The sequence below is a fragment of the Diabrotica undecimpunctata genome, chromosome 8 (assembly GCF_040954645.1).
Source record: "Diabrotica undecimpunctata isolate CICGRU chromosome 8, icDiaUnde3, whole genome shotgun sequence".
Taxonomy (NCBI): domain Eukaryota; kingdom Metazoa; phylum Arthropoda; class Insecta; order Coleoptera; family Chrysomelidae; genus Diabrotica; species Diabrotica undecimpunctata.
In genome coordinates, this window is record NC_092810.1 from 23,758,826 (window position 1) to 23,786,484 (window position 27,659).

At 33.3% G+C, this 27,659-nt stretch overlaps 2 protein-coding genes across 3 annotated transcripts in view; one reads left to right on the top strand and one right to left on the bottom strand.

The window, feature by feature from the left end:
• LOC140447286 (galactokinase-like) overlaps positions 1 to 24,726 on the top strand; it is a 45,248-nt gene extending 20,522 nt beyond the window's left edge. For both annotated transcript variants that reach the window (XM_072539860.1, XM_072539859.1), the window contains exons 2-8: positions 7,426 to 7,592; positions 16,164 to 16,335; positions 17,180 to 17,333; positions 17,397 to 17,522; positions 18,497 to 18,678; positions 23,377 to 23,651; positions 24,505 to 24,726. In XM_072539860.1, coding sequence (XP_072395961.1) covers positions 7,431 to 7,592; positions 16,164 to 16,335; positions 17,180 to 17,333; positions 17,397 to 17,522; positions 18,497 to 18,678; positions 23,377 to 23,651; positions 24,505 to 24,615 — 1,182 coding nt within the window. In that variant the 5' untranslated portion in view covers positions 7,426 to 7,430 and the 3' untranslated portion in view covers positions 24,616 to 24,726. The remainder of the gene's footprint in view (positions 1 to 7,425; positions 7,593 to 16,163; positions 16,336 to 17,179; positions 17,334 to 17,396; positions 17,523 to 18,496; positions 18,679 to 23,376; positions 23,652 to 24,504) is intronic.
• Positions 24,674 to 27,659, bottom strand: part of hgo (homogentisate 1,2-dioxygenase) — a 70,930-nt gene continuing 67,944 nt past the window's right edge. Inside the window, exons 5-6 of the mRNA XM_072539857.1 lie at positions 26,854 to 27,162; positions 24,674 to 24,910 (exon numbers count right to left, since the gene is read on the bottom strand). Of these exons, the coding sequence (XP_072395958.1) occupies positions 24,779 to 24,910; positions 26,854 to 27,162 (441 nt within the window). The 3' untranslated portion in view covers positions 24,674 to 24,778. The remainder of the gene's footprint in view (positions 24,911 to 26,853; positions 27,163 to 27,659) is intronic.

The following is a 27,659-nucleotide window of genomic DNA, read 5'->3' on the forward strand; positions in this document are numbered from 1 at the left end:
CCTTTACAATGATGTAAAATTCATGTACTTCAATTTAGTAGTTTTGGAGATTTATTGATTTAAAGTTTAAATACATGATCGTAAGAGGAGATCAATACACAGCAGCAAAGTTGTTAAAAAATAAAGAATGAACTGACCTGTCAGCCGAGTAAATGTTGAAAATGACCACCATTACTTTCCATGCAATAATAAAGATTTTGCTGAAAACGTTGCCGGACATTTTGCAATATTTGAGGAGTAATTTGATGGCACTCATTCACAATTCTTTGTCGTAAATCTTCTAAGGATGTTGGCTGAGTAGCATAGATTTTGCTTTTTAAGTAACCCCACAAAAAGAAATCCAAAGGTGATAAATCTGGCGATCTTGGGGGCCATTCAACGGCACCTCTTCTACCAATCCATTGACCTGTAAAGGTCTGATCTAAATAATGCCGAACTCTTAATGCGTAATGTGGTGGGGCACCATCCTGTTGGACCATCAACATATTCTCAACGTATCGACCATCATTTTGATTTTCAATTATATCTGTAAGCGCAGGATCTATGGCATTTTGCAGTAATTCCAAATCCATTTCACCAGTTAAATTTCCAGGTAAGAAAAAAGGACCAACCAAATGATCGCCAAAAATCCCAGCCCAAACATTTAATTTTTGTGGCTGCTGTGTGTGTACCTCATGGTAAATTCTGGGATTAGAGTCCGACCAATATCGACAATTATGGCGATTTACTTCGCCATTTAAAAAAAAGGAACATTCGTCGGAAAAGCAAATGTTAAATAAAAATTGTTCATCGTTTGTAATTCGTTCACTCATAACTTCACAAAATTCTACTCGCTTATCAAAATCGTCTTCATTAAGTTCTTGTACAAGGTGAATTTTATACGGATGAAAATTATGGGCCTTTAGAATCCGTTGGATAGTACGTCGACTAACACCACACGAAGTTTGCAATTTGCGGGTACTTAATGTAGGATCTACAATAACTTGCCCTAAAACCCCCACTTCTGTTGCTTCGTTCCTTATAGGATTTTTAATATTACGTTTTTTATTGGCGACTGATCCAGTTTCCCGAAATTTAGCTACAAGTTCTAGAACATATTTTCGGTGCACATTATTGTTCTCATGTCGTCATTAAAAATTTGTGCTGTTCTATTAGCGCACTGATTATTTCCGAAAAATATTTCAATAATTTCAACCTTTTCTGCCGTGGAATATACCATGGTTAATTTATGTATTAAGCAATAAATGATATTTTAACAACAAAGATTGGTCAAATGAATCGCACACTAATGTACTATTTCCTATTTAAAATAAGTACGTGGCATTCTCTACTTATCTTTCTTCAAGAAACAACTTTTTTTGTCACAAAGGACACTTCAATTGCTATTTTTATTATTAATAAACCATGGGCGTAGTAAATAAAAGCATTTACTTATCAAGAAAATGCTTTTACTCAAATTTCTTCTGAAAGAAGTACAAACTAATTTGATGTACCTATTAAAGTCTACTTTAAACTTTAAATCAATAAATCTAAAAAACTACTGAATTGAATACATGAATTTTACATCATTATAAAGGGAGTTGAAAGACCTTTCAAATAATGGATCATTCGACCCCCCTTTTCATTTAAAATTTTAGGGATGATGCCACCCCCGCTTAAGGGGCTGCAAATGTTAAAGTGATTTTATGCCAATTTTGTGTCCCCCTCGAAAACAAAATCGACGGGTCCGAGCGTTTTTTCAAAAAAGGAATTATCTGCCAGTAAATGCCTCTGTTTCGTTTTCGGTGCGCCACACTGTATAACAACTTCAGGTGTTTGACTTTAATTTAAATTCCTTAAGAATCATCCAAATATGTTAAAAGACAACTAAAAATGAACTACTTAAGTCTGACGTCACAATGGGCGGGGCTTAGAAAATATTTCCGAACATTTGTATTTTGTGTGTATTTGTCCCATAAGAAGTTGGAAATATTGGCTTTTTTGGTTGTTTGAAGAATAAATAATTACTTTTGGTTATGAACATTCATTCTGTGCGATTGGTATTATTTGTTGTTCGTGAATTTGTGAGGTAAGTAAGGAATTGTTAACTGTTGTTCGTGAATTTGTGAGGTAAGAATATCAAATTATTAAGATATTTACTCTTAATATTCATGTTTTAAGGTTACGTTATTGTTTGTTTAAAACTTTAATTATTTTTTTACTGTATTTTAAGGTATTTTGTTGTTGTTTTTACCAGAGTTATGTTAAAATAGATCAATAAATCATTGAATTTATTTGCGAAGTTGAATAATACTTAAATAAATTTTTCCTATAATTGTTTTTTTTTCCTATAATTGCCATAGTAGTCGATGCGTTTTGATTTGGTTTGAATCTTCTTACAAACTCTCTCTGATGACGGGTAGACAAAGAAACACGTGTTAGAGAATGGTAAGAGACTCAAGTTAAATCGAAACACAACCGTCTACATATATTTATTTTGTTATCGTCCATACTCGACGAAATGAGTACAAAAATGATGGCAATTTATATGAGTAAATTGTTGATGCATAGTGGAATATAAATATTCCCAGCATCGCTCTGAATGGCTTGATTAAGCTTGGTTAATCAAGCCATTCACTTCAAGTAATTCACACTAATTACGTTTACTTGTAATTGCTATCGACATTTAACTTCATCTTTCCTCACTAGAGGTCTCTAGTAGCAGACTCTGGTAATTATTTTTCCTATAATTGCTATAGTAGTCGGTGCGTTTTGATTTGGTTTGAGTCTTCTTACAAACTCTCTCTGATGACGGGTAGACCCAGAAACACGTGTTAGAGAATGGTAAGAGACTCAAATTAAATCGAAACGCAACCGTCTACGTGTATTTATTTTGTATCGTCTACCGTCTACGTATCTAATGTTTTATACTTTTTTCGTTGCCAGTGATTTTATCCTGTAAAAGACTAAATATATTCGTTTCCTCGTAGTGTAAGTTGTAATATAACATTCTTTGGAAACCTTTCTATCGAAATGCCATAAGGATTGTTTAAACAAATGTTTTTTGAATGTTGTAATAGTTTTTGAGTTTATTATTTTTTAGATCTGGGCATACAATGGCTAGTAAGCATGTATTGAAGATATCCGGTATAACTAAATTTTTCAGTCATGACAACAATTATTAATCTTTTAGGGGATAAAATCACTAGCACTTAAAAAAGAATAAAACATTAATTTAAATATTTTTTAACTTTGTAAATAAATTCAATGATTTATGGATTCATTTTGAAATACGCGATAAAAACAACAACAAAATATCTTGAAATACAGTAAAAAATAATTAAAGTTTTAATCAAAAATAACCTTAAAGCATAAACATTGATGATAAATATCTTAATATTTTGATATTCTTACCTCACAAATTCACGAACAACAAATAATACCAATCGCATAGAATAAAGGTTCATAATCAAAAGTTCTTATTTATTCTTCAAACAATTAAAAAAACCAATATCTCCGACTTATTATGGGACAAATACACACGAATTAGAAATGTTTGAAAGGTTTTTAAAGTTCCCGCCCATTGTGTAATCAGAGCTTAGGTAGTCCATAATGAGACAGTATGAAGTAACTGCTAAAAAGCCAAAAAAGATAAGACAATGAGGCTGCGAAAACAATGTAGTCAGTCACTTATGTCACTATATTCTACAGTTTATTTGTTATCAAATTGAGTGAATAGCTGTATTATTTCGATAAAATGATGCATGGTATCTCTACAAATTCAAAAATTAATGCCGCAATCAAACAATCCGATCAACTTAATATTCTTAAAACTACCTACAGTTGAGAATATAATTAAGCATTGTGAGGAAACATGAAGTACCTTAGGTAAAAAAGGTAAAAGTCCGGGTAAACCAAAACTAGTTTCTGGTCTGCAATAAAGGTCGAAGAAATACTCTTAAGGCAGTTCCTCGCGATTCTGGGCATAGCTAAATTCCAATGTAAAAGTTTATATCAAATAACGCAAAAACTATGGCAGATATTGAGATGATTCTTTTTTTATATGAAAGGTCTGAAAAAGTTCTAGTGCACTATTTGGTTGTAAATTAATTAATTGTTTAAATAATATTTTTTTTCAAATATTTTTGGTTAAAATAAACGTAAAAATTTTTTTTTGAAATAGGGCACTACAGAATTGGACCCACTTTCCGAATATGTTTTTATTTTTAACATAAAGTGTAACACAAAGCAGTTATTTGATATAAACTTTTTAAAAAAGTTCTGCTAAATGTTACTCTCTCTCGGTCAGTACAGGCTGTCTTTGTCGATAGCTTCTGGATTTTCTCCGACAGGTAGGTAAGAAATTTACACTCTCTCATAAATAATGTTGAATAACATTATTAGGGCTTATTAAACAGTAATACCCAAATATTTTGCAGTATTTGAATATGGAATTTGATTATTTATATTTATTGGACAATACCCAAATATTTTGCAGTATTTGAATATGGAATTTTGATTATTTGTAGTTATTGGAATATTTATTTTAAACGTTTTTGTTAGTAAAGTTTACATAATTTATGAAGTTTGTTTCGTCACTTGCTTGTCCAGTCATATTAGTCCAGGGTTTTAGGGATTTTCTCGTGACACTCAATAATCCAGGTAGCTGACAACTTTTTTAGTTTTTGTAGACCTATAAGAAGAAAACCTATCTGTTTCCTGCCTAAAGTTCGGAGCCGTTTTTTAATGATTAACAATTTAATGCAACAAACGCGATTTTTTCTATTTTTTGCACTCCATTAGAAAGCTAAATAATTGACATAAAATTACAAAATTTTATTTTTTAGAATATTGACAAAGCTTCAAAATGTCGATTTTTGAAAGTTGAAAAGTCAATTTGTTGCTTCGCAAACTGCAAAATAAGTGACAATTGATATTTGTTAAAAACTTTTAGTAAACTTAAACTTTAAACTTTAGAGTTCCACCCAAAGTTGGGTATTGGGGTACTTAACAAACCCTCAAAATTTGGGACCGATATATTAATTAGTTTAAAAGTTATTGTATATTTGTTTATCTCAGAGACCTTTTTTTTACAATAACAACAGAGATAGAAAATAATAAAGATATGGTAATTCTGTGGGTGGCAAATGAAAGCAAAAGACTTATACTATCAATATGAATTAAAAAAAATAAAAGAATAACTTATTATAGTCAAAAATCCTGATGTAAAATTTTTGAAATTATGTAGTTTATAAACATTTAGAATAACTTTAAAAAGTCTTTTACATTCGAAAAGCTAGTATTTTCACCCGAATTTTCAAATAAAAAAATTTGGCCTAGGTTAATTTGGGCCAAAGTTGGCCATGTTTTTTTGTTAATTCACAGCTAATTTGATTATAATAATGAAGGAACCTTTGTTAAAGAATGGGATTTGTATTTTTTGTTAAAAAATTTGCACAAACATTGTACCTTTACAGGACCCTCTACGAATTTTCAAAAATGTAGTTCAAATAGTGACTAGGAAGAACCCACAAATCCATGCCGTTTAAATACCGAACAAACAATTTTAAACTAATAAAATTTTCTATATCTCCGGATCTACTCAATGGATTTTGATTACTCTTTTTTTTAATTTGTATGTAATTTCTACGTACATTACAAATATGTAATTTGTTTATATATTAATTAATTAATAAATGGTCTAGTTTGTTTAAACAATTCGTGAAAAAATAATTTTCTTCCAAAAATCTATTTTTTTAATACCTAGTATCATTAATAATCATAGAAAAAATCGCGTTTTTTTGCATTAAATTGTTAATAATTAAAAAACGGCTCCAAATTCAAGGCAGGAAACAAGTACGTTTTCTTCCTATAAGGTCTACAATAACTAAAAAAGTTGTCAACGACCTGGATTATTGAGTGTCACGAACATGGTCTATTTTTTGCTTATTTCCCTGGAGTATATATTTGATTAATATCTGTGTAATTTTTCTGTAGCTTCCTCGCTGGTTTTGCATATTGCTATGATAGCAGTATCATCGGTAAATGTTGCAATTTTCTAGAACAATAATATAACACGTATACAAAAGGTAAAGACACTTCTTTGTGGCAGCCCTGCTGTAATTTCTTTCAATTCCGTGTATGTATCTTTCTGTTTAATTCTGAAATATCTTTGGTAAATATAGTCTTAGTTTATAGTTATTATTTCATTTAGCCACTTTTCTGGTACCAATCCATCCTGCCATATAAGTACTAGGTATTAGTTTATGGATTACTGCAAAAAGTTGATCACCACCTTTTCATACATTTCCCAACAGATTTAATCGATTCTTGTGGCTTTATTGTCTTTGAGTTTTAGGACGGCATTTGACACTTCTATTATTGTTGGGCCTTCACTGTGTAGTTGACAATGTAGATTTTGTTGATTTTCTATGTTGTAGCCTTCTTCAATATCGTGTATATAATATATTATATAAATATATATAATATGATATAATAATAATGTACCTATAATATGATATAATCCGTATAAAACGTCTTGCGACATCAATTTTTCATTCAATTCGTTTGTTCCATTCTTCTTTAAGTTCTTTCGAGCTCATTGAGTTTTTTATTCCTTCCATCCGTGTTTTCTACGGTAGTCCTTTCTTCTGGATTCCTGTAGTTGTTCATACAGGTACTTGTTTCGGGAGTCTACTGTCTTTCATTCATTGGACATGTCCGTACCATTTGAGCACCACTAATAGACGTAAATCCTTTAATTTTAATTTCATGAATGTTTTTATTCGTCACATCTCAACATTTTCCATTTCAGAATATTTATCATCAAACTGTAATCTACGTTAAAAACCAATTTGTCAGTAAAAAAAAAGTAACAAAAATAAACAAAAGAAAATATAAGACATAAAAAAATATCTTGTTATACATTATTTTGTAATAAAATTTTATAAAAGTTTGTCTTCGATTTGATTGTTATGAATCATTTACAGGACGATTATTTGTTACCTGTATGTACCCTTGCTAAGTTGTGAATTAACTATTTAATAAATAATATTACTTTGGTATACTCGTATTATTCTAATTACACCATAACCGCATTGAATAGAAGACCGCCCGATCGCTTTATTGTATAGGCCCAAGACTTTTCACCACAGGGGGTTTTAAGTAGGTATAAATATAAAATCTAGTACAAGGGATGACGTTTAGAATATTCTTCGTGAATGGATTTGGTTTATGTAAAGAAAGATATTTTTGAAATAGATATCTCACTGAATTTTACCGTTAGGATTTTCGAGGATAAGCCTTAAGGCAAATTAAGGGAATGCTGTCGCAAGCGGATAAGTCATTCAATGTTTGTTTTTATTCCGTTTATCAGTTATAACCTCACATGAATATTTTTCTGCATTGTTTGTTTCGTTTTCTTGATCTTTTTTTTTTTTTTTTTAGTGGCTATGGCAACTAAGTTTGTACCCGTCGAGCAGCTGGTAGTGGAAGCAAAAAAAATTTTCAAAGAACAATTTGGCGAAGAAGCAAATATCGCAGTATTTGCTCCCGGTAGAGTGAACTTGATCGGTGAACATACCGACTATAACGATGGATTTGTTATGCCTATGGTAAGTTCCAGTAATCAATGTAATACAAAAATAAAATTTAAAAATTTTAATAGATAGATTCATGTAAATCATGTGCATACTTTCTCGTTTTTTGTATTTTTTCCAACTAAGGCAGGGTTTTCATCTTGTTCTTCTATCGTCCTTCTAAGTCCACATTTAGGTTTGTTTTATGAGTCGAGTACTATTTGGACTTAACGACCTGGTTCTTTTAACAGACAGGTACGAAAATTGAGGGAACTGATAGATATGTCATATGTGGACGGCAAGGTAGGTTATTTCATCTAATTATTCACACCAGTATTCTGGGTTTTCTTTCAAACCTATTTTTTAATCGTTGAGGAACGCAGCAATGTCTTAATATTAAACATATAAAAATATAATGTGTCGTGCACTAAGTTCTATATTTCAAAATAAATTCAGTCTTACATACGAGTGAATTGTCATAAAATTTTTTAACAACAAGCCTAGTTACAAAAAGAACGAAACTAGTGATATACAGAACTCTTATCAAGCCCATCCTCACCTACGCGTCGGAAACATGGACGATGACAAAGAGCGATGAAGAACGTTTAAGATGCTTTGAACATAAAATCCTCCGGCATATTTATGGAGGAGTACAGGAGGGAGGATTATGGCGTAGGCACTATAATTTCCAACTTTACCGCCTGTATGGCAAACCTGATATTATTAGGTCCATCAAAATAAACTGACTGCGGTGGTTAGGTCACATAGAGAGAATGAATGAGATGGAGCCGCCAAAACATATTTATAACCAAAGAATAGACGGAGTGAGAAGGAGAGGCAGACTCAGAGAACGATTGAAGGATCAGGTGGAGGAAGACTTGAGAATGTTGGGAGTACGAAACTGGAAGGCCAAGGCGAAGAATAGGAGAGAATGGAGACTTATCCTTGAGCAGGCCAAGACCCACCATGGGTTATGGAGCCAATGATGATGATGATGAATTGTCATAAGGTTATGTTTTTATAGCAACAGTGACGATATGCTACGCTCTCTACTATAGTTTATTTTTATGAACGAGAGAGTAATTAGCATAATTTTAACTGGTAGCTCCGACCACTCCATGGGCGTGCTCAAGATTAATTGAAAAATTACTTTGAATAATTGTAAAAAATAAATGAATTATTTCAGTGTTATAAAGTGTTATGTGTATGTAAACAAAAGTGACCTCTTTTATCACACACTATATTAGAACTGACTGGCCTACATTAAAAAGGGTTTTAAAAAATTCACATTTTTTTTAATTTTTAAAAATTACAAAAGAGAAAAAAAAAGTTTTTAAAACCGTCTAAGGTATGTTAAATAGATGAATAAAAATATTAATATAAAACTTACAGCTACTTGTTACAAATCCAAATCAGATTCAAAAGATGAACTTTCAGAACCAAGATTTATAATAACTGGCTCGATCATTTTATCAGTAATATTGTCCAGCTTCCACATTTTTTCCTCTTCTTTAATAGTGTGATTTACTGCCTTTTCCCAGTTTTCAGGTTTTACATTATTTACGGCCTCCAAAAACAACTGTTTAACATCATGAATTTTAAAAGTGGTATTTTTTCTTGAAACTTCACTCTTTATCTGTGCCCATACCAGTTCAATCGGGTTTAATTCACAATGATATGGTGGGGATCTAAGTACTGTCATTCCACGATTTTTGGCAATTTCATCAATTTCGTATTTTTTAAATTTTTCTTTATGAAGGGCACACAACGAATAAAGTTCCTTTCTTATAGATCCGGGATGGTACGTAATATTTTTTGAACTCAGCCAATTCTGCAAGTCTTTTTTTAACCACTTGGTTGTGGGCAGTCCTTCTATAAGTCTGGAGTGATAACTTGCATTATCCATTACTATTACACAGTTCTTAGGAAGAAGATCTATCATTTGTTCGAACCATTCTTGAAAGACATCAGCGTTCATGTCTTCATGGTAGTCACCGGTACGAGTTGATTCAAAAGTTAATAAACCACCTTCAACAAAACCGTCTGAACTGCCAATGTGTACTATTATCAGCCTGCGTCCCTTTCCTGATGGTGGGTTTAAACCAGTAGATAAGTTATTTACAAAAGCGTGCCTTTGACTTGTAACAGTTTCATCCTGCCAAAATTTATTTGGTGTATGACCCTCGTTGATCCATGTTTCATCAAGATAAAATATTTTTCATTTTTGGTTTCTCATTTCCTTTATGGTTCTTAGAAAATGTCTTCTCCATATGACAATATCGCTTCTTTCTAATAAAATAGACTTTCTGGGATTCTTTTTCCAGCGGAAGCCTATTTCTTTTAAAAGTTTCCATAACGTACTTCGACTCATTTCTGGGTAATCCTTATCATCTCGAACTGAGAGAAGAACTTTATCCAATGTTGGAAATTCTTGTCTAAAGAAGAATTCATGCACTTTCCGTCGAAGTCCTTCTTTAAAATGATATTCTATTTGAAATTTTGGTTTCCCTGGAGCATTACGTGGCATTTGAAAACTACCACATTTCTCTTCTTTAATAACTCTGTAAATCGTAGATTTCCCAACACCAAGTGTACTGCTAACTAACTCAACGGTCTCATCAACACTTTCACATAAACGTTTGTCTGTAAATGATTTAAAACAATTAAATATTAATGTTTTTTCATTAACTGTTAGAGGACCAATTTTTCGGCGTTTACACGGCACTTCCAAATTTTCCATAACACTAGTATACACAATAAACTGCACCTTGCAACTGAAGTACCTACTTTTAGTGAACTGTTAAGAATTTTGAATACGCCACTTGGACCTTCCTATATACAAAATGGAAAAACCCACTATCACATTTTCTGTGGAATAAGTTTAGAAGGTAATTATCTAGTCAATTACTGTCGTAGATTCCTGGAATTAAAGAATTAAATGTTTGATTGTTGAAACCCTTACTTCGTGGAATGCACTAATTTCAGATAAAATAAAACGTTTTATTTTATCTAAAGAATTAAACTTTATTTTGCAAATAGGTAGGTACTTATTAAACTTTTATTGGTTATATATAACCAATAAAATAAACATCTTACATTTCTTGCAAATTCATTAGTACCTGTTAACCTCCATCACTCCGACACTGGCAACCTTATTTAGGGATTAGTAACCCTCACAACTATTGTATTCTATTCTGCTTCAACCTTTATACCTGGTGGTCATACTCAATTTAAAATTGTTTTCCTATATACTTCTGTAAACTTGTTGACAAATATCTGTTTTTCATTGAGTCACCCCTATCAACAGTTTAGGGATTTGCATACATAATTTATTGTTTTATTACTCTCTCATACATAAAAATACACTATAAAAATATAAGATTTAGGTTAAAAATTTTAATTTAAGAATCTAGTGAGCATTCTAACTTTTGAACTTTTTTGGGTATATATGAAGTTTTTATATCTAGTCTCTTTAATTTTGGAACAAATCGTATTTATTCTCAACCTATACAACTATATTATAATGATTCGTAAGCCTTGAAAGTTGTATGATATAATGCAGATAAGATTGCACTTACATATATCACTATAAATGTCGAATATCACGGGTGGATAAACATTGATACAAAAATAAACTAAAAATTTACGGGTCGCCGAGAAACTAACGTGATAAGGTTATTTATAAACTATCTGCAATAATATTATGATGCGTTCAAAAAGTAAGTTTAGTTGGTAAATTATTAATCGATGTATATGAGACACTGTAGATATAGAGTCTACTCCAGTCAAAAAATGGTTTATTTTGCTAGAATATTTACAAAATATAAATGTTCGAGATGTTTAAAAATAATCTTTTATGAAAAATGTACAAAATAACAAAAACAGAACATGTACTCGTGTGTAAACTTCATCGGTACTGGATAGTAGTGTTATTAATAATGTTATAAAAATGTGAGATAAAAACGATTAAAATTAGAAAACTTCAATATTTGGTTCATATATGCGACTTCTACCGAGGGTTGGTGACCATCAAGCGATAGGTTTCTCTGTTTTTTGCCGCATGTATTATGTTTACAGCTTCTGGTATTTAGAACCATTCTCTTAAGTTTCTCAGCAAGGACTTTTCCTTTCTGCCCAAACGTCTTTTACCTTCCATCTTGCCCTCCACTATAAGCTGTAGCAGACTGTACAGACGTTATGAAACAAATGGCCCACATTTGACTCTTTTCTTCTTTCAATAGTTATTAATAATTCAATCTGTTTACCCATTCGCCTCAATACTTCTGTATTGTTCACTCTGTCTTTTCAAGGTATTCCGAGTATGAACCTACATAGCAACATTTCTGAAACCTCTTACTTTGTTTATAGTGGTTACTGTTAACGTCCATGCTTCTACTTCGTAAAGTAGCGTAGGGAATACGTAACATTTCGTAGCGCACCATCGGATGCTAACGGTTAAGTTGCGGTTGCTTAATCTTAATCTCTATCGTGTATCCCAGATATTTGAAATGGTGTACTCTTTCAATATGTTCGCTTTCAACATGCAGTAAGCCGATTGATATTTTGAATGTTCTTTTTACTTATTACAATCACCATAAATTTAGATGTCTTTCTGTTGATCTTAAGTCCAAATTGTTTACCTGTAGTACTTACTCGATTGAGCATCATCTGTTAATCTTTGATATTATCGGTCAGTATAACAGTATCTTGTTTACAAGCATTAAGAAAAACGAAAAATAATAAAGCCCGAGCAGGGGATTGAATTGTAATAGAAGCTATCGTAAATAGAGGGGATATGCTATTAAATAAATTAAGGAAACTATTTAATCTATGTTTGCAATAAAGAGAGGGGCTCAAAAAATGGAACAATGCTATAACCATCTTTTTGCATAAAAAAGGAGATAGAAAAATAGACCTATTAGCCTGTTGAACCCATATGTACAAGCTGTTCACTAGGTTAGTGACATTAAGATTAGAGAAAAAATTAGATTTCTACCAACCGAGAGAGCAGGCAGGATTCCGTTCAAATTATGGTACCAATGGTCACCTCCATACAGTAAAGACACTCATTAAAATATCTATAGAATACAACAAACCTCTTACTATTTAAATGGGAATAAGCCACAATTAAAGGTTAAAGTACGTTTTTTGTTTAAATTTTTAGCCGTATAGTATGGTCCAATCATCATATGCATTTGTTTTGTTCCTATATGACACAAATTTCTATGTACATCTTTTAAAAACTGGCCATAATCTTCGGTTAGAATGATTTTTTCGTTTTCTCTTACTTTTTTGTAATAAACATTTTAATTTACTAGTTTATTATTATATTTTAGATCTTTATTTTTTTTTTGGTCTTTCAATATAGCTTTAAGAGTTATCAAATTTATAACTTTCAACTGCTCCTCCATATTTTCATATATAACGTATTATGCCAGGTGTTTGGACAGTTTTTCTTTTTCGGATACCTGTGAACGATACCTATTAGTTTATACATATAATTAAAATATAATAGTACATTATACAGCTGTTGTCCAGCGCCAAGTCATGCGGGCCGACGCGGCATGACGTCACAGTGGGCTTATGACCTTATAAGGAGCGTGTTGATGTCAGAGTGGAAGTGGAGAGGGGTGTCCAAATCGCCTTCTATTTAATAAACGTACTTTAACCTTTAATTGTGGCTTATTCCCATTTAAATAGTAATTACTTTAAAATACCACAAGAAAATAGCTTCAGAACAAACCTCTTGTCCTTACTTTCATAGATTTTTACAAAGCGTTCGGCATGATCGAAATAGACAGCCTTATAGAAGCATTGAATGACAGCAGGATTGACCATAGGTATAGTGAACTTATTTACAATATTTACAATGTCACTATGACTGTTAAGATACACGATAAAATCCGACCATTAAAAACAAAACGTGTGATAAGACAAGGAGATACATTTGCACCGAAATTATTCATAACGACATTAGAGTATGCCTTTAAGATGGTCAATTGGAACCACAGAGGAATAACAATAGAAGACGAAAAGCTTAACATCTTCGTTTTGTAGATGACATTGTCCTTATCACAGATAATTTAGGAGAAGCCACAGATATGGTAAATGAATTGGACTTTGCATGTTCGAAGGTGGGCCTCAGAATGAACTTGGCCAAAACTAAGTTTATGACAAATATGGTTTCCAATAACCATTTAACTATTCAAGACAAAGTGGTAGAACTGCTGGAGAAATATACCTATTTGGGTCATGAAATAAGAATCAGCAGGGATAACCAAACATTCAAAATCCAAAGACGAATTACTTTAGCGTGGGCAGTATTTGGAAAACTGAGAGACTCACTTGGGGCCAACATACCAATTAGCCTCAAAAAAAAAAGTATTTGACCAATGCGTATTACCGGTCATGACCTATGATCTAATCCGAACTGATCAACCTGATTTAATTTAAACTATTTTACATATTATGTATTTAGTGCAGTAAAGTGCAAAGTTTTTTTTTTAAATAGGATATGTCCCTTAACTTTTTATTGTTTGTTTTTGTATTCCGTAATGACGTTTTGTTTTTTTTTTGTGTACAACCTAAAAGTTTATATGTTTAGTAATACTTCTTGTTCAGTTAATTTATAGGTATTTTTTAATAGGTCTTCTTCTTCAAGTGCCATCTTCGTTCCGAAGGTTGGCGATCATCAGGGCTATACGTATTTTCGAAACTGCTGACCGAAACAATTCGTTGCTGCTACAGCTATACCATTCCCGTAGATTCTTTAGCCAGGAGTTTCGTCTTCTTCCTATGGACCTTTTTCCTGCTATTTTCCCTTGCATAATTATTCGAAGCAGTTCATATCTTTCGCCTCTTGTAATGTGTCCCAAGTATTGCAGTTTTCGTTTTTTGATCGTAAATATGACTTCCTTTTCTTTATTCATTCTTCTCAAGACCTCGACATTTGTGACTCTCTCGGTCCATGATATTCTCAGGATTCTGCGATACATCCACAGTTCAAATGCCTCTAATTTTTTGGTATCAATATTTTTCAACGTCCATGACTCCATTCCGTAGAACAGCACAGAAAGTACGTAACATCTCATCAGGCGAAGTTTCATTTCAAGGCTCAAATCTCTTCCGCAGAACACTCTCTTCATTTTAGTGAATATGGATCTGGCTTTTTCTATTCTTATTTTGATTTCTGTTGAGCTATCGTTGTCTTCATTTATAAAAGTGCCTAAATATTTGTATTTGCTAACTCGATCGATAATTTCATTGTGTAAATATAAATTTTGGACATTTTGTGTTGATTTCGATATTACCATAAATTTAGTTTTCCTTATGTTCAAAGATAGTCCATATTCTTCGTTGCAGTCTGCTATCTTATTCACCAATGTCTGTAGCTCTTCAAGTGTTTCTGCGATCAGAACGGTGTCGTCGGCAAATCTCAGATTGTTTAATCTAACACCATTTATTTTAATACCTACGGATTGCTCAGAGAGTGTTCTATTCATTACGTTTTCGGAATAGAGATTAAACAGGGTTGGTGACAGTATACACCCTTGTCTCACACCTCGCTTTATTTCGATTTCTTCAGTGGTATTATTCTCTACTCTCACTACTGCTTTCTGATTGTAGTACATATTTGCTATTAGTCGGATGTCTCGTTTATCTAAATTCTTTTCTGTCAGGAGTCTGATTAGGTGATCATACCGCACTTTATCAAAGGCCTTGTTGTAATCTATGAAACACATGAATACATCTTGATTTATGTCAAGACATCTTTGAGACATAACGTTCAGTGCAAACAACGCCTCTCTTGTTCCAAGTCCATTTCGGAATCCAAACTGGGTATTATTGATGTCCATTTCCAGTTTTCTGTGTACTCTAGAGTGTATAATTTTCAGAAATATTTCCAGTACATGGCTCATCAGACTGATTGTACGGTAATCACTGCATTGTTTGGCATTTATCTTTTTTGGTATAGTAACAAAGGTGGATAAAAGCCATTCTTGTGGTATTTTTCCTTAATAGGTAGTAAATGTTAATGCCGACATTATAATGATAATGTGCTATAGCTGAAGTAATGTCTAAGAAGTTTTGATAAATTTTACTATTTGAATTCATCTTACAGCTTTCCCCAGTTATGAAGGTATTCCATCTATTTTTAAGAGGATTTGTTTAACATCTGTCTAAATTTACATTTTTGTTTTTTTCGCTATCTGTTTTTTTATTTATGTTTACTTTGCTAATGTGTTGACAATCCGTAATACTTTTATCTGGCTGAAGTTTTAAATAATAAAAATTGTTAATTGTAGCCATTTTTTTTGTTTTTAATGCTCTCCTATAATCTTTTTTCTTTACATACAAAGTACGTGTGTTTGCTTCTTTTATCTTTTTTTATCTTTTTTAAACCAATCTCCCTATAGGTCAAGTGTCGAGTTTTCCTCGTCCCTCAACAAAGAACTAGGTGGTGCCTTTTATTTTTTACCCTTTCTTTTAGCCAAATTCTGTCCTTTTCATTAGTTCATTTCAATTCCCAATTTCAACCCACCACTTCCCATCCAGACAAGTTACGTTACAATAAAGTTTTAAAAATAATGTGATTTTTTTTTTCAGGCACTTCCGTTGGTGACTGTAATGGTCGGCAAAAAAGTTGATGGATCTGAAGTAACACTATATACAACTAGTAAATTTTGCGACCAAAAAACAACATTTGATCTGCCTAGTCCATGTGCTCCAATCAGAGCCATATCTCCCGTGGGACCAAAATGGGTGATGTACATAAAAGGTAAATAATTGCAACATAAATCCAGAATCTATAGATTTAGGAACCTGTTTGTCAAAGAATATTACAGATGTCATATGTTGTATAACATAACATGCCTGAGTACGCTAGCAGCGACCTCTATATGTAGCAACGAGAAGTTAGGCGACTTCTCTTCGATGATGGTAAATTAGTTAAACTGCATATCCAAGGGTATTGCAACTGCAAATCCAACCATTTTCAAGGGTTGACTGTAGATGTGTTGTCGGAATAAAAGATTATTCTTAATATCGTCCAATAGCTTCCAGTAAACTTGAATTTTCATTTCACCTAATTCGCCATCGAAGAGAAGTCACCTGACTTCTCGTTGCTACATATAGAGGTCGCTGCTAGCGTATTCATGCTTGTTATGTTACTATAACGGCCCCAAATAATGGGAGCATTTTATTTTTGTTCAAAGCTAGCACAAATTTAACGTTAGGAGCTCGATCTCTTTCGCTTGGCGGTCGGAGAATAAATGATTAATGTAATCATGTAAAATTTGGTCAACTTGCAATTAGCCACTTCTCTTTTTTTGTACTATGTAAATAATTTAAATCAACAATTAAAAAAAGACACTAAAAAAATATTTTTAAAATATATTTCATTCCGTTTAAAACATTCTGATTGTACCGATTGTATTTTTCAGCAAGGTTTCTTCAGTGGTTCATTTAAATAGCTCTCAGTAATATAAGGAAATTATTTTGTTCTGCGCATCCGACCGACCGAGCCAGATTGAAGGAGCTGTACTTTTATATACTTGTTAATTTTACTATTTGAATATTTAAATTGCTGCACTTAATGTTTACAACATATTGTATCATTTTAGGAGTGATTGTAAACTATATAGGCGACATTCCCCCTGCTTTTAACGCTGTTGTACACACTAATGTACCAATAGGTGGCGGCCTTTCAAGCAGCGCATCCTTGGAAGTCGCTACTTATGTATTTTTAGACCAATTAACTGGAACCAAAGCAATAGGGTAATTACTTTGTTTGTTTGTCATCGTAGGTTGTGCAATAAACGTATTTTTTTGTATTTTTAGACTCACTGATAAGGCTTTGGCTTGTCAAAAAGCAGAACACGACTACGCTGGTATGCCTTGTGGTATTATGGATCAATTTATATCGTTCATGGGTAAACAAGACCATGCTCTATTAATAGACTGCAGGTAATTATAATATTTAACTTTTACAATAATTTATTTAAAAAATGAAAGTTGTATTAGCTCTCTTACAAATTGTTTCCTTACTGATTCTAGCGACAATGCAACTAGGACAAATCACCATGGTCATGGTGTTGATATTATGATAAATGAATCGATAAACAAATATGTGAAACATTTTATGCTATCTTCTCGTATAGGGGCATTCGCCCCGGAGCTAACTGCGTTTTTTGCAAAAGAGAAAAATCAAAACTCGTTATCACAACAAAAAGAATCTAAAAATCTATAATACTTAGTAAACGCTTTAGTTTAAACCATAAAGGCAGGTTTACACATATCCAGTTACTGGCGCTAGTCGCACTGGCACAACAGCACTGGCATAGTAGTGGCAACTTTTTTGCGCCAGTCCATCACTGTTTCGAATATATAGCTGGTCTATTTTTCGTAACAGTGGCCCTCGTCCGCGTCCTCTCAAACACCGCACTAGCGGTTGTAGAAACTTGTAAACACATTGTTTTAATCTCTGGCATACCTGTGAAGAGTACAACAAACGACTGACTTCCCCAAGTAGAAACTGTCCGTGCTTGTCCAGCGCTTTATAGTCAAGAACTGACTTGTGACAGTGTAAACCTGGCTTAAAACTGTACTCGAAAATGACAACATTTAGCGAATTTATATCGAGGCGGAATGAGGAGTGTCTACTGCTCCCATAAAAAGAAGTGTCTATTGTAAAAATTAATTCGGGCAGAATTCGATAATAATAACATTTTTAAGAAATTGAAATTAAATTTAACAACCAATTAAGCATGTTACATTGATTGCAACATGAGTAACAAGTATTTTCCCTTATAATAAATAATAAATCAGTATGGATATACATTTCTTTCAAACATTTTCAATTAAAACAAAAAACGCCAGGCCTGTTAATGTTTGTCAAAATATTTCATTGTGATATTTAGTATTTACTAAATGTTTTTTAGGCATTTAACATCTCATTTGATCCCATTAACAGAGCAAAATGTATTAGTCCTTATCACAAATTCAAACGTAAAACACGAACTTACTGGCAGTGAATATCCTACTAGGAGAAAACAATGCGAGGAAGCGGCTCTCTTACTTAAAAAAGTTAGCTTAAGGGATGCCAATTTGGATGATATTAAATGTAAGTATATATCATATAAATATAGTCATTTCAAACTAGGAATTATTTCAAAGCACAGTTTTAACAACGAACGTAGAAAATATGTGGTGCTACCATTGATATAAATTTGTTCGATGAACTTTTGCTTAAGCTCGCGTTTTGTAAAGACTCGACTATAAAGCTTTTTCGAAAATTTAAATCTTTACTTTGCACTATTTTTAACTAACAATTGAAAATTATTTGGATTTTTGCTCGTTTTCACCTTTTTTGCTACAAAGAACAAAAAATCGCCACTTCCATACGAATATTTGAGCAAAGTTTCAAACGCAAATAGACCTCTGTGTGTGCCAGAAATGGTACACAGTAAGTTTTACCCATGAGCTATGTGAATCATGAATATGTCGAATATCCACTTTTTTGATGCCAAAAACATTGATTTTGAAATTTGAGTGCGTATTCTTGGGACCAATTTTTTTTTATTTATTACTTAAAACTGAAAAAAATAGTGCCGCCACCCGTAACGAGAATAATCATGTCTTTTTTGCAAAATTTCAAAAATTCAATACCTTAGCGAAATAATAGTTATTTTGGAGTGTAAAAATGTCGCGACATAAAATCAGTGCAGAATCTGTTCAAAAACACCTACAAACCTTTTTAAAAAACAAAAATAAACGTAGTTTTTATACATTCAAAACAAAGCTTTTTTTCATTTTTAATGTACAGGTTGAGTTTTAAGTACCTATGGAATGCCTTAATTTTCTCGGAAACAGCTTGCATGAGTTTTATAAAATTATTATTAAGAATCTTGTATTGTGGTGGTATTTACATTGTTGTCAGATCTTCCGTCTTCCTGAAAATTTAATAAACTTTCTTATTTCAAATGTATCACTCTGTATATCTTTTCCCTTTTGAAGTTCTTAAGAAATACCTACTGAGTATTTTTCATGTAATGTTCTATATGCCCTAATGCCGTAATTTCTTTAAAGCCGTCAATTCGCGTAAAATAAAGTAACTGCAAGTAATTTACATGATAAATAAGGAAATAATATAGTCAATGAACAAGACAGATTAGAGAGGTGGAAAGAATATATTGAGGAGCTGTTTGATGATGATAGAAGAGAAATTCAAATCGAAAATATATCGACTGCTCCAAACATAACACTCGATGAAATGGAAAGAGCTATAAAGCTATCAAAGAATAAAAAAACAACCGGTCCAGATGAAATTACAAACGAAATAATCAAACTACTCGACAAAAAGGGTAAACATTCTCTTCTAAGACTATTTAATAAAATATACGAGACAGGACATATACCAACAGACTGGCTACTGTCAACATTTGTTATGATAAATAAATAAAATATAAAATAAATATTAAATAAATTTTCCCTAAGAATACTGCATTCGAGAATTTACAACAAAATAGAAGTACAACTAAACGAAACACAATTTGGGTTCAGAAACAACCTTGGAACCAAAGAAGCACACTTCAGTTTGCATGTCATGTGTTCAATCACAAATTAATCCCTTAATTTGTAATCTCACATTATTCTTAACTTCTTAATATTTTATAGTTTCACCGTGTATAATTGAAACATTGTGAAAACATATCGTCTAATATTTTAATAATTAGTTCATTTACCTACAACGTAATAAATTGCCGTAATAAATAATATATTTTCCAATTGAACTTCCTAACTTTTATATTACTGAGAAGAGGAGAATTGGCAGTAACATAATATCGAAGTGTGTTTATATATTGAAAGAAAAAACCTGCTCTAGCAGGCGTCTCAACGGAAAAACGAACGAGGCAAAAAAACTTGTTTTACTTGAGCTGAGATATATCAAAAATAAATAGAATATATTTTCGTGTTTAATTAATAATTGTAACAAAAATAATGAGGAATTACTGGTGATATGTTAAGGCATTCAATTTTTAAAATTTTTGTTGATTTTCTCTGTAGTCATCCTCTGCATTCTAGGATAGCTTTAATTCTATGTTTTTGCTTAAGATCCAGGTCCCGCTAGCGTAAAGCACCGTTGGTCGGATAACCGTTGTATTTCTTCTTCTTTTAGCTCCTCTGGATATTTTATTTGATCTCAGCATCTTATTTAGAGTTCCAGCACTTTTACTACCTTTAGCCACTGTCCTAAATGTCCATTATTTCCTCTCATCTCCATATACTTTGTTTTCACTTCATTTACTTCCAACCCATACTCCCTGGCTGTTCTCTCGAGTTTTTTTTAAATTTCTCTTAATTCGGTTGGCAGTCTTGTTATTAGGGCAAGGTCGTCCGGGTATGCTAGGCATTGATGTCTATAGTGGTCGACTGAGCCTTTAGTGTGTATATGACTTTCCCATAGAATTCTTTCAAGTATTAGATTAAAAAATACAGTAAACAGGGAGTCACCTTGTCGCAGGCTTCTAGTGATAATAAAGCTGTCAGAGACATGACCTTCTATCATAACTTTACTTTTGGTTTCATTCAGAAGGGATTTAGTTAATCGTGTTATTTAATTCGAAAAGTCAAAATATTTTAATGTTTCGATCAATTTATGTCTGTTTATTGTGTCATATGCTTGTCAAAAATCAATGAACAATATGTTTAGTGAAAAATTGAATTCATATGAACTAGCCAGGATTTGTTTAATTGTAAAAGATTGGTATATTACAGATCTATTTGCTCTACACAACATACAGAGCGAGATCATAAAACTCCTATGCGAAACGGATGACCACTTCCTCGATTTTCTGGCAGGCCTTTTTAACACCTTTTACGACAAAGGGGAGATTCCAGAGGAATGGCTTCGATCGACCTTTGTAGCCATACCTAAAACACCAAGTGCAAAACACTGTGATCAACACCGCTTAATAAGCTTGATAAATCACATTACCAAAGTTTTCACCAAAATCATACACAATAGTATATATAACAAATGCGAAGCAAATATATCGGAGTCACAGTTCGGATTCCGAAGCGCATTGGGCACAAGAGAGGCGATCTTCAGTCTGCAAGTTTTAATTCAAAGATGCAGAGACATGCACAAGGACGTCCACTTGTGCTTCATCGACTTCTCCAAGGCGTTTGACAAGGTCAAACATGATAAACTCATAGAAATGCTCAGGAAGATGCATATTGATGGCAAGGATCTGCGCATAATAACCAGTCTCTATTGGAACCAAAGTGCTGAGATAAAGATGGGCAACTTACACAGTGGGAAGATAGATATTAAAAAGGGTGTACGACAGGGATGCGTCCTCTCGCCGCTCCTGTTCAATATATACTCTGAACAAATCTTCAGAGAAGCACTGGGAGAAATTTTGGAGGGTATCAAAGTAAACGGAGAGGTAATCAATAATATTAGATATGCTGACGACACAGTTATTATCGCAAATGACTGCAACGAGCTTCAAAGACTCATGCAAAGCATACACACAGCAAGTCAAGAATATGGTTTAGAACTCAATACAACCAAAACTAAATGCATGCTCATCAGCAGAACACAACAACCTCCGATGCAATTGACATTAAACAACCGAAAAATAGAACAAGTGGAGACATACACAACCTTGGAACCACAGTCAACACAAAATGGGACCAGTCAACAGAAATAAGATCACGAATTGAAAAAGCGCGAAACGCATTCAACAATATGAAAAAGTGGTTCACAAGCAAAATCTCAATGGAACTAAAATTAAGACTGGTCAAGTGTTATGTCTTCCCGGTCTTGTCCTATGGAGCAGAGGCATGGACCACAACGGAAGCCACCCTGAAGAAACTAGAATCCTTTGAGCTGTGGATATATCGCCGTATTCTTCGGATATCCTGGACAGACCACATCACTAACGTGGAAGTAATGCAGAGAATAGGCAAAAGCAAAGAAATAATCTTCACCGTAAAGAAACGGAAGCTTGAGTACTTCGGACATGTCATGAGGCATACTAAGTACCGGCTGCTACAGTTAATAGTCCAAGGAAGAATCGACAGTAGGAGGGGACCGGGAAGAAAACGACACTCATGGATGCATAACCTGCGACAATGGTTCGGACTAACATCGACCGAACTGTTCAGAGGTGCCGTAAACAAAGTCAAAATAGCCTTGTTAATAGCCAACGTCCGAAACGGATAGGGCAAAAGAAGAAGAAGATTTGCTCTACAACCCGTTTAATATTCACCCAGATTTTCTTCAATGTTGGCATTAACTCTATTTCTGATCGACATAGCTAGAACTTTATACGTTGTTTCTTGTAATGCTATACTTGGTGCTTTATTATTTTTTAAACTCTATTATGTCTATTATTTCTCTTCTTGTTTGTATTTCATCATTGTTATTCCGGTTTATTGTTTCTTCTAGTGGCTCCTGTATTTGAAGATATTGTTCTTCATCGGGGTACAGTTTTATAGTTTAGTTACAGTTTTATACAGGAAATAAATCCCTCCCATTAGAAAGAGATACAGGGACTGCTTTGCATCATTTTTGTCTATCACACTTGGGGAACGGGTCTAGGTATTATATGCACTTAGTCTAGGTATTATATGTCTATATTAGACACATAACCTAACTTAACCTAAAACTTAGAAAATGGACTGTATTCTATAAAATAATTGTAGGATTAAAATGCTTATCAGATATAATTTACCGAAATAAGTCATTTGATATTTAAATACATTACAAAACAATTCTTCTTTACTTAATTCATACAATAATAAATTTCAGATTTAGAATCAATAAATACAAACAAAGAAATCGTTGCGAGGGCGAGGCATGTAATCACAGAAATTAAAAGAACATCCGATGCTGCTGAGATGTTAAAACAGAAAAATTTCCTAAAATTCGGCGAACTGATGAATCAAAGTCACATCTCGCTTAGAGACGACTACCAAGTGTCTTGCCCAGAATTAGACAGTCTTGTAGAGCTAGCCCTAGAGGTCGACGGAGTTATAGGAAGTAGAATGACGGGAGGTGGATTTGGTGGATGCACCGTCACCTTGGTAAGAATAAATAAATATTTAATTTACATTTGTATATTGAAACAGAATATATTTAACAATGGCCTTCATCTATCACTTAATTATTACTTGATAAAGAAAATACTTAATCACATTCAGATGAGGATATTCGAAAATTGTAAATATCATCGTTGAATCGTACTGAGAATCTCCATGTTTTCTTTGTTACTTTTTCTTTTATCATTGATGTGTGAATGTTCATATTCTTCATATTTTTTTATGTGATCTTTAAGTTGATCTTTCTCATTTTTTTCTTATTATATTGTTTTTGTTGAACTCAGACTCAGTTCATACTTGAGCTGTTTTAGACTGAGCAACGTCCAGTGAGCTTATCTGTGATTAGTCTAAGTAGAATTTTCTGAAGATCTGAGGTTTTTTCGTAGCGAGCAGAAAGCTTGTAATAATCTCTTTGATCGACTTTAGTCTGGAATATTTTTCCAGTTGGTTGCACTGGTAATTCTTCATTTTCGGACAGTTTTCACTATGAAACGTTTTGGTGGACCGTATAATGGTTTTGGACCGATAAAATGAATATTAGCTTCTTCATTATCAAGACCATTGCATTACATGCAATTCCATTTGACGTTATCCATGGTTGTGCTTCTTTAGTTGCTTCAGATACTGTTGCAGAACATACTTTTAAGAGAAATAATTATTTTAAATTTAAGAAGGGTGTGAAAACATGAAAACAACCAAATTCTAGAGACAACTTGAAACATGTTTTTTATTACAAAAACAGACAGTTCTATGGGTACCTATTAAATGAGTATTTTGCTCCATTTTGTTTGCAAAAAAATTTCTTTATCTTTCTAAACATATATGTTTTTATTTTTAGGTTTACTCCCATGCTATTGAGAAAGTTATAGAAAACATACAGAAGAAATACCAAGGCAACGCCACCTTCTACGTGTGTAAACCAAGTGCTGGTGCCTCAGTGATATCCTGATCATATATTACTTACTATGTTAGTTTAAATATGATAAAGGACAAATAAAAAACATTCCTTTTTTACTTAAAACGATTTTAATTGTACAAAATATTTTTGTTACAAATAAAAGAGATATTTGTTAAAAGTGTTTTATAAACCAGTAGAAGATTTGAAGTGCATTTTACTTTTTGGGGCCTGTAAAGTGCTTTTGAAGACTCTGCCAGCATTTGTAATAGTCAGGGTTGATCTTCTCGCATGTTTTAGCTCCCCATTTCGTGAGGGCTAATCCCATGCAACTTTCAAACATAAAAGCCTGAAAAAAAAAAGAAAAATTTAATAAAGAAACATTTCCTCATAGTTAATTTAGTACAAAGAGTGACAATAAAGATTGTCATAATAACATAACACATTACGATTATAAAGCCGGAGTTTCACCGGCCAACGTGGGAACGACAAATTGCGATGCGCCGTGCAAGCTTGAACAAGAACAAACATTATTCGCTGGTTGTCGGTATATCAAAGAAAATTGCGCATTCCAACCAAAGACCATTTTTACTGATTATTGTCTTTCACTCCTATTTCTGCGATGAGTTCTAAGATGTATCATGAAGTTGAAAAAATAATTAAAGCATACACAGACAAACCAGACGACATGCGATAACATTTTTGAAGCTATCCAGTAACTAAATCACTTAGAAGAATATTTCCACTATAAACTTCTCTATTTTTAAATACTGGTGTAACCCAATAATGCCGTTTCTTCCGTTTTCGTTTTTCTAGGATAAAAATGGTTAATAATAATAACATCAGCACTAGCTAATTTTGTTTCCATCTGAAATAAAAACTGCAACTTATTTGCTCCTACACGAACTAAACACGCAAACATGGACCGCTCTGTATGCAGAAGAATCCGAAGCAGTCGATTTCATGTCGCTCACTAGAACTCGGTCTGCACAAACTTGTGTCCGCACCCGTAAAAAATTCAACTCAACCAGGAGGTGAAGGTAAATGACCATATGGAACGAGGTGAATGATAGGGCCCATTTTTTGTTCAACTGTTACGCCAACAAACAGAATTATCGAATTTGGGTCGATAACAATCCAGATAAGATTCAAGAGTGAATTGCATCCCGAAAAAGTCAAGGTTCGTTGTGGATTTTGATAATATGGACACCAACGACATATGGTTTCAATAGAACGGTTCTACGTGCCACACGGCAGTGCCGCATTGGACATTTTGTACGAGCTATTTGAAGCCATGGTCATCTCACGTGAAGGTGATGTGAAATGGCTACTAAGATCGTGCGATTTGTTTTAGTGAGACTCTTTCTTGTGAGATTTTTAGGGCAGTCTATGCGAATAAACACCAGTTTCCTACATAACTCACGCCATAGGTTAAATTGTTTCCAAAGAAGATAACAGAAAGAAATAAAATGTGCAAAAGCTGATAGACGCAACAATTGCAGAACGGTATTCGGAAAACATCACCAACAGGCTAAGGGATCAAAATGTAAACGGAAAAGGTCAAAAAGATATAGACTCCTACTGGACCAGAATAAAGGAAGATATTGAAGCAGAAATAGATGAGATAGGAAGAGAAAATTGTGCCCGTAAAAATCATTAGTTTGACGATGAATGCAAGGATGCAACAAAAGAGAAAAATAAAGCCTAAAGAAAGATGCTTAGCCTACGAACTAGAACAACTGTAGAGAATTACCAGAAAATAGAAGAGAAGAAAAGAGGATACACAAAAAAAAAAACGAATTACAAGCAGTAGAAATGAAAATAAAAAGTACAAACACAAGCGATAACAGTAGCTAGGGTATCAGAAGTTCTCCGGGATGTAATATGGGAAACAAACATATGAGCATCGAAGGCAAAACAAAAAATTACAAGACGTGTAAGATCTATTATAACCTCGCCACTGAGATACCACGTTGATAGAATTGATGATAATAGACTTGCAAAGATTATAAAGGAAGAGAAATACAACACTAGCAGACCACCCGGAAGACCCTCCAAACACTGGTATGAAAACTGGACTTCGGAATCCCAATTTAGGCTATACGTTTAAAAAAACAAGATATTTTCTTAAAATACTAATAATAAGAGGACATGTATTGTGCAAGTATATCATGGAGATGATATACTTACAGTAGATGAGATATCTAAGATAATGGTTTGCTTGAAACTTAGCTGTGGTGCATATATAATTATCTTTTTGGCATCACCAAAATAAAACCAACTAATACCAACCTGAGTCCCCTCTGCAACTCTCGTAGGTTTCAAATGTTCGTTAGAAGCATTTTCAAAGCAATTTCTGTCAGGACCGTGAGGTGTCATGATGCTGTGCAAAGTAGCACCGCCAGGTGCCAGACCTCCCCGTTTGGCTTCGTATTCTCCAAGAATGAGTCCCATGAACTCCGACATGCAGTTTCTGTGGTAATACGGCGGTCTGAAGGTATTTTCTTGAACGGACCATCTCGGTGGGAAAATTACGAAGTCCGCAATGGCTGTGCCTTTCTTTTCGGATTGACAAGTTAGGACCGTAAATATGGAGGGATCCTAGAAAAGAATTATAATTTATTATTAATTGGTGTGAAACTATTGGTACCAAATAGGGACTTATCAAGCTAAAAAAGGTTGTTGCCAAATGTTTAAACTGACAAACCATTCAACAATCGCACTGAGACAACTCTGCTCCATACCGAGGTATAACACCACCGTGCCCATGGGATGCATGGTGCAGGGGGAAAATGTTGTTTAAGCGATGCCCCAGAGAGCTGGCTGACTCTCGTATAATGTTGTCACGGTATGGGAGCAATTCGATCCAAATATTGGTGAATATCATGGCAGTTTTGACTTTGTCTACAGCTGCTCGAAACAGACATTTGGTCAAAATATTAAACCAACTTCTTAGGTTATGAAGCCAGGAAACACGTTGTCTTTCCGGACTTCTCTTATGAAACACTTTTCTGTCAATAACCAATTGACATATTATATAAGTGAAAGTGTAATTCGTAACTCGATCAAGCGTGCATTCCGTAAAGCAAAACCACTAC